Genomic DNA, 11,896 nt, shown 5'->3' with positions numbered 1-11,896 from the left:
CCAAGGACCGCCCACCTCCATCCAGGTTTAGTAAGTTGAGCATCCAAACCGCCCAGGCCCCCCCAAAGCCAGCACGTGCAGTAGGATCAAAAACCTATTGTATCAGAGCAGGTTACAGCGTTTAATATGAATATCAAAATTGTACGGATTTCTAAAAATAGATACATTTAACTCCTTCCCCACAAAAGCTCTCTGGTTTAGAACTGAGTTCTAATTAGACATAATGCCTGTAGATCATGAGTGGAACTTTCCAAACTAAAATTTCACTACCGAGTTATTGCAATGCAAAGCTACATGGGCCTGGGTCATTTCGATTTCCAGCCCATCTCATTTGTATTCATTATTAAGCTTACAAAAATAAGCTCAATTCTCTGTTCAGGAACTGCACAATTTATCACCAAACTTTATTAATATACTTATTAAAATTGTATGAATTTAGCCAAACCATTGAAAGCGAAACACTAACTTATTAAACGTAGTTGGAGCTTGGGCTCTGGAAAGCCACCCAACAAGAAACATTCTGTGGTCAAGATGCATGCATCTGTACTTGACGAGGTGCCGTTAACGTCTGCTTAATAAAGTATAGCACTACTCTGTGAATGATATGGGTTTTGTATTGTCTAAGGTAATGTTTATTCTTTATAGTGGCTAAAGATGCTGTGGGCTTTCCAAGAAGCCATCTATTTCAACAGCAGCTGCTGAAACTCAGTTCATTTCCACAGAGAAAAGAATAATTACTTCTCTGATCTGTCACTACTAATATCTCTTGGCAGCTCGCACAGGCCCCGTCTCTTGTTCTGGTGTCTTTAAGAAGAAACATATTCACAGGCTCAAATAAAATCTCAGGTTATAAGAATTATAACAGTTTATGTTGCAAAGTTAAAGAATAGAAAGTGAACAAAAGATGGTAAAGATTGCTGGTCCACGTTCAAGCACAAACATGCTGTAAAGGTGATTGGCAAACACCTAGGCGTGTAAGGCATTGGGGCTTTGTTTCTCAAAGAGTTTGGAGTATGCACAATTTTGAAAACACACACGTGTAAATGTAAGAAACTAGATTTGCTTGAAGTTTAGAAAAATGGCATTAGTAATATTCAATGTTGACTGGAAAGGCATGCCTCTTCTTTGTTGTTAAGTACTTGCACTCAATTTAAGAACAATTCAAGGGAGTATAACAAATTCAGCAAGTTACAAGAATGAAAACTTCAAAGCAAAGGGTAAATGGGAGGGTCATGCCATAAAAAAATGAGCTAGGAATGAGGTGAATGTATTCAAAATAAAACCAAAAAGCTCCTAAAAGTGCTACGCATTTGATATGGATGCTTAATAAAACTGGTCCTGAGCTTCTGACTAGTTTAAACAAGAGACAATCCAATACATGTATACACATGCATGCACATGTGCACGCGCACACGCATGCACACACACACACATACACACTACACAAATAAATACACTCCTATGGGGATCCATTCTGACAAAGCAGCAAGCAGCTTATAGGGACAAAAGCAAATGGAGACCATTACTGCCAAGTGACAGTGAGAGATACACCAGCCTTTAATGTTTACCAAGGCTCACTATGTAATGAGTACTGTGTTTAGTGATTTGGGATGTTTATTTTACTACATGTTCATGAGAATACTGGATACTGAGATGGGGTAGCTCTGAAGGTACCGCATGAAACAGTTCGACTTTATCACAGGCTTTCCAGCCCCGGTGTGTGTGTGTGTGTGTGTGTGTGTGTGTGTGTGTGTGTGTGTATGCATTCACATGTGTGTCATTCCATTTTTATAGACAAATATCTAAGAGCTTTTAGAATTGACCCCCTTGTTAAGAGATGTGCTTGCTTTATGTACCATACTGAGGCACACTGTCGAACTAGCTTCACTTCTGAAGTATTTTTGAACACTGATTCCCTCACAAACAATGCTGCAGTGCCATTGAGTGTCATGTGATTTGTTACAGCTAACAAGCTACTAATTTTGCAAATGATATGCTTTATAAATTATATTCTTGATAACCTATAATGATGTCACCCTTGCTCATATGGATTCAAGGGTGCTCACTGAATGGCATAGAATGCAGTGTAATTGTATATAATTACACGGGGCTTTTGGCCATGATCCTGTGGGCACAAACATATTGAACTAGACATCTGAACGTCTCCAGCATCTGTGGTCTCCCATTCTGGAGAAAAGCTTGCAGGGTTTTGGCTTATGAAGAAACTCAGGGTGCTCCATTGGACTAGAAATGGAGTCGCTTAGAATTCAAGTTAGGAAGAGGATTGAAACTCTTTGATGATGACTGAAGGCACTCTGATGGAAGGAAAAATTTCTAGATGGCACAAGATTAATGCATTATTTCGATCATGTTGTATTTATTTCTGTATGAGAAAAGGGGTAATAGGAACATGTCCCACCAAGCATGTACATTCAGGAAATCATCACCCAGGAAGAGGCTCAAGGACTGCTTATAGGAAGACAGCTCAGCAGGAAATTCTAAGGTTGTGGCTCGGTTGGTGGAGAACTCTTCTGCTCTCAGGGAGTTCTGGCTTGGTCCCCAGTACTACAAAAAGAAGATATGGTGGTGCACGCCTGTAATCACAGCACTTGGGAAGCTGAGGCGGGGGGATCAAAATTGTAATTGAATACAGTGGGTTCCAGGCCATCCTGGGGTAAGAGAACCTGCCTTGACAAACACACAAATGACAAAGGAGAAAGGATCATCAGGCTAGGTGGCTAAGCAGCATCTGGGAAGCACTGCTGTTGTTCTCCCGCCTCGATCTTCTTGGACAAGCATGGACTTCCTAGGAGTGGCCATGAGTGCTTTAATGAAGATCCTTCAGTTCAAAGCTGCCTGTATCTTTGTTTCTTTAGTGAATGCTACTTTCTATGACACATTTTTGCTACACCTCACTTTCGAAGTACAAAACCGTTGGTCATCTTTGTAAGCTGCTGCAATTCCGTCTGTATCTCTGCTGGGACTTCTTTCTCTTTGTCTAAAGGAGTCTGCTTCTCCACACCACAGACTTATAAAAATATCTGAGCCTGCCACAAACTCCTGCCAGAAACCTGTATTTCTCTCTATACCCAATTGAGCCTCTTGCATTATCTCTCTGCACTTTTCTGTTTTAAAAAGTGAAAGCAATGTTAAAAAGTATGTCCACAACAACCACTGCCACCCCACTCTTCTGGAGCCTGACATAAACGCTCAAAGGCCAGAGGTCACCTTATCCTGTAGTTACCCACTGACTCTCCATAATAAAACATCATGAGAGAGAAACTGGGCCTAGTTTGTGGGGACTCCTGGAGAGACATAAACATGTTTGCACTGTGAGATAAATATGAGTCTTCACTCATAAGAACGGGATGCCATAACTTGGATCTAGAATGCCCCCCTACAGGTCTTTTGATTAAATCTATGTTGTCGAGCTGTGGTGGTATTGGGAGGTGGGACCTAGGTTAGAAGTAGATTAGATTATATTGGGTTTGTCTTTAAATGTAATACTGAGTTTGGCCCTTTCCACCTCTCTAATTTCTTTTACACCATTGTTCAGTGAGCGTGCACCTCTACCCCACACTCTCATCATGATGCATTGTCTCAGCAGGATCGGAACAAGGGCGTTAGGTAATGGTGGACTGGAGCTTCTGAAAGCGTGGGTTGAAATAAAGGTCCCTGCACATCACTGACAGTGTTCCCTCTGAGGTTATTCCTGTTCCTGATCACAGATCTGGTCAGAGAAAGTACAGAAATATGTCACTGAAGCTCTTGAGGAAGATGGCGGCACTAACGGAATATGTATCCCCATCTATGGTATTCTCTCTCTTTTTTTTGCACTGAATATTTTATTTAAGATTTGTACATATAAGTAGTAGCATGGTTGCATCTGATATAGTGGTGTCTCGGTGCTATGACACATCAGTACAGTTCCTCATTTTGTGGTGATTCCAACCATAAAATTATCTTCTTGCTACTTACATAACTGAAAATTTGCTACTGCTGAATCTACTAACATAGCCTTCAAGACAATATGCGATTATTTTGCTACCTTCAGTTACTTAGGTCTTCAGTGCTCACCAATTTTCTTAATTCTGAAATAGATTCTAGCCACTCACAAAGCCGATCTGACCAGTAGAAGTGAAGAAAACTAAACTGACGTGGAAGAACACAGAGAGGGACTTTACCTATTCAATAACAAAGGAACTACCCTTCTTGAGAAGTCGTCTTACAAAAGAAATAAAGCATCCTCAAAACAATGTTGTGGACCTCAGGAGTTCAGAGGTCAGTTAGTCAACAAAGCAAGACATTTAGTAAATCATATCCCCCATATTAAAGATCAAACACAATGTGTTGGGAATGAGTTATTACATCTGGTAATAAAAATCTAGAAGCAAGGGAGATGGCTGTATCAGGAAAGTGCCCACCTGTGGTAGAACCATGAGAACCACCATTTACCTAAAAGCCAGGCATGGTGGTGATTACTAGTGGGTCAGGGGACTGAGATGGGTGAAGCCCTGGTATGTCCTGACCATCTAGTCTACCCAGTCAGTAGGCTTCAAGTTCAGTCCCTGTCTCCAAAGACAAGATGGAGAATCAATTGAAGAAGACAGCCAATACCAATCTCTGGCCTCCATGCACCCACATGCATGTTCACACACTTAGACACATAGGCATGTGTACCTGCACGCATTAGTACACAACTGCATGCACAAAAACACACACTCACATATTTACATCACACTCACAAGCAAACTTTACATAAAATCTAATAAGGTCCTTTACTAAAAAAGAATCATTACAGCCCTGTGTCTTATTGGAGATAACTGGCTACATCCCAACACTTACACTGATCTGTCTTGTTATTGGGTTATCAACTATTTGATTTCAAGGGCCATGGTAGAATGACAAAGGGCAGACAACTGAAAAATATGCTGTTCTATGTTATTTATACTGTTCACCCATATAAGCTCTTGGTTCTTGCTCAGAGAAATAATTATCCTGTGGCATTTTGTTTTAATTTACTCTATAGTGGCCTTTAAACTTCCCAATACATTATGTTAAAACAGAACTTTTAAACCCAGTCAATTTTGTTGAGCTATTAAAGATTGGATATGTATACCTATTAATCAAATGTAAATTTAGATTTCTGAAAAAAAATGCACCAAGAAAAGATAGCTTTTAGCTAACAATGGATATTCTAGAATTGGAAATAGAAGCCTCATTCCTATACTCTATTCTTTAGGAAAAACTCCTCAAATTGCAGAATCAACAAACAATTAGCCAACTAATTATCCACCGTTTTGTAAAACTGAGTTTTGATGAGGGACATTTTGGCTAGACAAGGTATCTCATAGCTCAAGAAAATGGTACAAATTGATTGCTAAGTCAGTAAACTCACATTAAAACTGATTTAAAGGAGCCGGACCTTCAGTGGCTCTTGTTCTTGACTTCATCCCAGTGGCCAGCCTTCTGGAACTCCTGCCTCTTTGTTCATTTGATCTAAGTATCTTCTGGTAGGCATGGGGAGTGATGGTTGCTATGCTAATCATTGCCTATAATACACAGTCACCATGAAGAAGGAGGCACCCAGATTTCTTGCTAGCTTTCCCACATGAAGAGGTGATCTGAAAATCTCCCACATCAAACAAACACATCATCATGTCATGAACATACTACTGAGAGTAATGCAGACCAAGCTCAGCGTGCAACAGAATCAAGTCCCAGGAATCACTATGAACTAACAATACAATCAAGTCGCAGGAATACCACTATGAGCTGACAATGCAATAAGCCATAGAGTGGTTAATGCCCCTGGTCTGCTGTGACACAGTACCACATGGCATTGCATTCTCCCCCTTGCAGCTGTGTGACTGACTGGGAGATGCAGGTCACAGAGAATAACCTGGGATAGCTTTGACAAACTGTTGAAAATGCCAGAAAAGTGGCTGGGATGATCCAAAGATAAATAAGACGCAACTATTGATAAATTAAAATTAAAAGTGCAAAAAAAAATAAAAATATATATATATAAAGCAAAAAACAAGCAAACAATCATATTTAAAACACTGGGAGGCTCAGGGGGTAATTGTGCTTCTGCTAAGCCTAAGACCAGGGTTTGATCTTGAGTACCTACACAGTAGAAGGAGAGATACTACTCTTAAGTTTCCCTTTGACCTCCACAAATATACCGAGACACTTGTGCACACTTTTGCATGTACACACACACACTCACACACACACAAGCAAGTTAACTAAAACCTTAAGGTATTATTAAATCCAGTGTGGTATTCTAGAATATTGTTCAAGTTCTTAAATAGTTTTGATTTCCACACCTACCTCAGATCGCTCAGTGATAAGCTATACAGACCTAAACGTAAGGAATTGCATAACTTCCTGAAGGTGTCTGATATCATTTAAGGTCAATGTCTGGAGGGTGGGACTTCACAGACCGTGGAGCAAAGAGGTTAGAAAAAGGCTTTATTGCCATGAATGATAACCTATTTCAATGGCCAAAAATGACCATTTCAAGGTTCTGGTGATTAATTAAAATCAACCAACAGTGTGAGACATTCTTATTCTTGAGACACTGCCATCTGTGTGGAAGAACAGGTGTCCTCTGTTGGGTCTTTGATGTTCTGTAACCTGCATGCCTCTGTGTATTGTAGTATTTTATACTGGGTGAGACACTGCACTCAGCATCTGCATACACTGATGAACATGACAGAAGATGTTGAAATGATTCTGCCATTACATTGGACTCTTTATAGGCCAATGGGAACAAAGCACTCTGGTTTTGTACATAACCTTGAAGTTCTAGAAGAACAGGATTTTTTGTGTGATTTCTATTTTAATTAATGAAGTTGAATGGTTAACACATAATCAATTAATTTCAGGGGATACCAGTGCAAACATGAAGGTTATTAGAGACCTATCTCTGGCTAGCCTAATGCATCCTGAATGCTCAACAGCCAACACTCTGGGCATCCAGTTTATTGTCTGTTAGGAGAAATTTTCAAGATGACTGTATGAGACCAAAGATTACGACTCTTTGTAAGGACATACTGTAGTAGATGTTTAAGCACCAGCAATGTTCAATTCTTCTTTTGATACATGTTTTACTTCCATAGTTAGCATCTGTAAACACACAACCTTTTTAATGACTCATTGTTCTGAATGTGTAAAACACATGATTTAATATGTGGTACTGGAGTTAAAACTAAATCACAACATTTCCAAACATAAAACTACAAAGATTATACTTAGATTTTACTTAAACTGAAATATTGGAACACCAACTTCATAAGCTTTTTATTTAATAAGTATAACTTATGCTGTTAATCATTATTTTAATCACTCTGTATTGTTCAGAGGCACTCCCAAGAAGTGATTTCTACTACTGTGGCTGTTTTACAAATGAGGACAGTGAGATACCAAGAGGCTGCCTAACTTCCCTGAGGCACAGAGAAGCATTGAGGTTAACTTGTTCCTGGGTAGTGTGTGATGAAACCTGAATCGTAACTTAGTCCAACTGACTCCACAACCTGCCCTCTGACCTCCCGCGCTGTCCTCTGACCTTCCACGCTGTCCTCTGACCTCCGGTGCCATCATCTGAATCCTGTGCTGCCCTCTGACCTCCTGTGCCATCCTCTGACCTCCCGTGCTGTCCTCTGACCTTCCACGCTGTCCTCTGACCTCCGGTGCCATCATCTGAATCCTGTGCTGCCCTCTGACCATCATCTGACTTCCTGTGCTGTCCTATGACCTCCCTTGCCATCCTCTGACCTCCCGGGCTGCCCTCTGACCTCCTGTGCCGTCCTCTGACCTCCGGTGCCATCATCTGACTTCCCGTGCTGCCCTCTGACCTCCTGTGCCATCCTTTGACCTCCCGCGCTGTCCTCTGACCTTCCACGCTGTCCTCTGACCTCCGGTGCCATCATCTGACTTCCTGTGCTGCCCTCTGACCTCCCGTGCCGTCCTCTGACCTCCCATGCCGTCCTCTGATCTCCTGCACTGCCCTCTGACCTCCTGCACTGCCCTCTGACCTCCTGTGCTGTCCTCTGACCCCTGTACTGTACTAATAGAGTATATGTTCTTATGAGCTTGTCTCACAAAGCCAAATTCCAAAGAGGGAAACAGAGGCAGTTACATGTTTTCTTTAATCAACATGCCTTGCGTTCTTGAACTATGTGCTCACCTACACTCATTTCCAAAGAAACCCTCACGCTCTAAAATAACTGCCTTTATATATAAGCTAAGGGATAGATTTGACTGATTTGAAAGTTAGCATCAAAAAATTAACAGAAAAGTATCAGAATAATAGAGACATGAAATTTAAAAGACATAATTGATTTTAGGTTAACTCTCTAGCAGCTGAATTTTAAAAAAATAAGAAAAAATTCTAAATCACAAAGTCCCATAAATGTCACATCATAAGCAAATAAGTTTCATATATAACACCAATTATGTGCAAACCTACATAATATAAAAACATGCATTCCTAGAATTCAGCATGCATAGGAACATATGCCTTTCATTTGCCTGTTTGAAAATTTTTCTTTCTAATTTAGAGATTCTTCCTTCCAGTCTTAAACAAATAAATGCCAGTTTCACCCTCCAGATATCTGATAGTTAAGTGACGCTGGTCCTGTGGTGGCCCTGGCCTATTTGCTGTGCTCTTCTAGCTGGGCATCTGTACTGACATCTCTGCTCCTTTTCTGCAGTTAGAGTCTAGCGTCACAGTCAGTATTTTCCCCACTAGTACTGAAAGATTATTTTTGAAAGAAATTTATAGCGATAAAATAAATTTTACATGGCTGAGATGTTCATGCCAGGCTCCTAAACCATCCTCAAATGGTTCTCAAACTTGATGACAGAACTTTACTGAACAATGAAAATGCAGGAGACAAGAAAAGGTATAAAACAGAAGATGTCAGAAGCCTCTTGTTAGTGGAAAATGCAGGTGTTGCAGCAATGCAAGCATGCATTTGTGTCTTCACTGGGAGACCCAGAACCGAAAAGAAAACACAGCTAATGGTAAGACAGACAGGAAGTAGCAGGAAGCATCCCTCTGTGGAACCCACAAACCTCTTCTATGCTGATCTCTGTCACTTTTATATTAACACATGTCCTTGCTGATAAACATTTGGAATGAGACTCCTTTCCATTATGGTTTCTTTCAAGTTCAGAATTAATTACTGTGGGAATTAATCAGATATGACTTGGGGCACAGTATTTTAAATGTCAGCAGAGTGGCAATTCCAGATCTCTGCAGTATCAGAGTAACTCTGCCTTTCTCATGGGGAAGGCCACCAGTGCAGACTGCGCCAGCAATGGGGAGACTATCTCTCAGTTTCAGTCTGAAGAGATTTTGTCTATTGGCCTGTCGTTAATTCGTACATACTCAAACATGTCAAGAAAATGTACTCTTAAAGGGCGCCTTAGCTGCACACAGTCACTTAACTCAAGATGAAAAATTGCGCATACTTGTATTTCCTTATATTACCCAAAATGAGTAAAGGGAATGCTTCAAATTTAAATATGGAAATACAAAGAAATCATTACATGTTTGGTCTTCTTCTAAGGAGGCGTGTGTTTTAAAACTTAACCGATGTGACCTTGACATGAAAGCAATTTTAAGACGTGTGGTACCTTCTCATACAGTCCAGGGCTCGGATGAAGAAGTCTTTGTGCAGCTGGTGCTCATCCCTCAGGATGGAGCACTGCTCCAGCGTCACTGACATCGAGGTCCTGTCTTTGGCGCTTTTACAGCAGGTGAAGCGGATACCGTTGAGCTTGCGACAAATCTGCAGGACACAAACGGAAATGAGGACTGAAGCACTTCCATCTACGTCCGTACAATCACGCACCTGCCTTTGCATTTTCTGAGGTAGAAGGCTGGCTTTAACTTGTTTATTTCTTTGAGCAGGAGGTCTGGGCTATCAACACCACAGACCCCACAGAGGAGGCATGCGGGGCACCCGATTCGCATAAATGCCACCCACAGCTCAGAAGCAATAGCTTGGCTGAAAATGACGCAAGATGTGTTGTTCTTAGATCAAACAGTTGAATGTTTGCCTAAAGTCTACTTTTTTGAGATCAAGCAATGAAAATCTTATCACTGATATGTGAGGGTCTCATGAAGTCCCAGCCCTAACAGAGGAACTATTGGCATTGATGACCGTTGGGGGAGGGAGGACAGTTTACATCATAGTTCCTTATATGTGAGGCTGCTCGTGCTCCCTGGATGGCTCTGCATGCATTCACTGAGCAAAGCAGTGGGTTCAGAAACAGCACATGATGCTGGGAGGAAAAAGTGGTGGTGAGGGTAGCGAGGAGGAATTAGAGAAAAGCAATTATGGGTAGATTTTTTTCAAAACACATTGTACACAGGTATAAAATTCTCAAATAAGAAAAAATAATAAACTCACCTACTGAAAATAAAAAGTATTTGCTGGACTTGAATTTACGTGTCAAAATATCTATATAGATAAAGGGACCACGTGGCAAAGTCGGGGACACTAAATTGGTTATCATTACTTCACACAGATTGTCACACAGCATGGGGTTATAAATGACTGATCGATACACTTTTGTAACGAACTGAGCATGAACCCCAGTGGAAGCCATGACTACCCTCACTTCACAGTGGGGAAAATGGAAGCGTCTGGAACCCGTGTAACTTGTGCACAGCAGAGCAGGAACAGGCTGGAAATGCAAGTCTTCCTAAGTCCAAACACTGAGTTTTTAGTTCCGTGCGTCTGGTGTTCCTCAGTGACTTGCATTATAAGACAGACAAGTCTCTGACCTGGGAGCTCCCATTTTCTCATTGTCTTATGTTTAACATGTGGACCCCTCTGCCCCCTTTGCTGCTAGCCCTCGCTGCTTTCTAAGATGAGCTACCAATAATCAACGGCAGCATCAGCAATGCCAATCAATGTTCATTTAAGATAAATTAAATACGACTCAATAACCATCCATTTTATTATCTGTGATCAACGAGGCCTTCAGAGTGCCTGCCTGGAGAAGAAACATTAAAACAGTTTTTATTGCGGATTTTTTTCACTGTATTTTAATTGTAATTTGGTACTTAAATTAAGATTTATGTGTCCCTATTAATTCAGACTTTTACTCCCTTCTATTTCCAATAAAAGTAGCTACAGAAAAATGAGAGTATGGTTTTACCATGTGATCTCTTTTTACTTAGAAAATTTTAATTCATTCAAATAAATAGTATTTCACCTTTTCAAATGGTGACTATATTCATAGTCACAAAATAGACCTTAATGGATACGTTTGAGATATAGTTTTTAAAAGAAGTAATATTCTTTAAAATATATCACTACTTTAGCATATACCTCTTCTGCTTGAGATATTAATGCCTGCATTTAAAGCCAGGTGGAGGTGGGCTGTGTCTCCACAGTAGGCAAGAAAAGTCTTGATTTCAGTCTCTATGGCTTCTGAATGATCCAAGCTTGCTTGTACATACTCAGCATTTGGCTTCTTAAATTTTTCCTTTTATTATTTAATTAAATAAAGAAAAATAAAATAACTGTTTTAATAACTGTGAAGCACTGACAAAGGCAGTATTTCATTAGGGAGACAGAAAGAGAGGAAACAGAAAACAGAAATAAAAGTGTTTTGGTAACGTCAAGGAGGATTCCCGACTTCTCCAATTTAAGAGTGTTATTAAGTTGTTCTGGTTTGGAAGCTGATATTGAAAGTGAGTTTTCAACTTACAGCAATGCTAGGGAATACACAATCAACTCTGAGTTGTATAAGAACCTTATGTGATTGGTATAAACACCAGAAAAACATTTTAGAAGTAAGCAGGATTGGTGGGAAGAGCTTACATATTCATATAGGTAAAAGAAGTTACCAAGAGGAGATAAGCATTCAC

At 40.4% G+C, this 11,896-nt stretch overlaps 1 protein-coding gene across 6 annotated transcripts in view; it reads right to left on the bottom strand.

Annotated features, from left to right (window-relative positions):
• Positions 1-11,896, bottom strand: part of Inpp4b (inositol polyphosphate-4-phosphatase type II B) — a 762,195-nt gene that overhangs the window by 33,902 nt on the left and 716,397 nt on the right. For all 6 annotated transcript variants that reach the window (XM_026777265.1, XM_026777268.1, XM_013354610.2 and 3 more), the window contains one exon: positions 9,649-9,803. In XM_026777265.1, coding sequence (XP_026633066.1) covers positions 9,649-9,803 — 155 coding nt within the window. The remainder of the gene's footprint in view (positions 1-9,648; positions 9,804-11,896) is intronic.

Source organism: Microtus ochrogaster, unplaced genomic scaffold (assembly GCF_000317375.1).
Source record: "Microtus ochrogaster isolate Prairie Vole_2 unplaced genomic scaffold, MicOch1.0 UNK51, whole genome shotgun sequence".
NCBI lineage: Eukaryota > Metazoa > Chordata > Mammalia > Rodentia > Cricetidae > Microtus > Microtus ochrogaster.
Note: the sequence above shows the minus strand (reverse complement) of the source record. Positions and strands in the feature narration are given on the sequence as shown.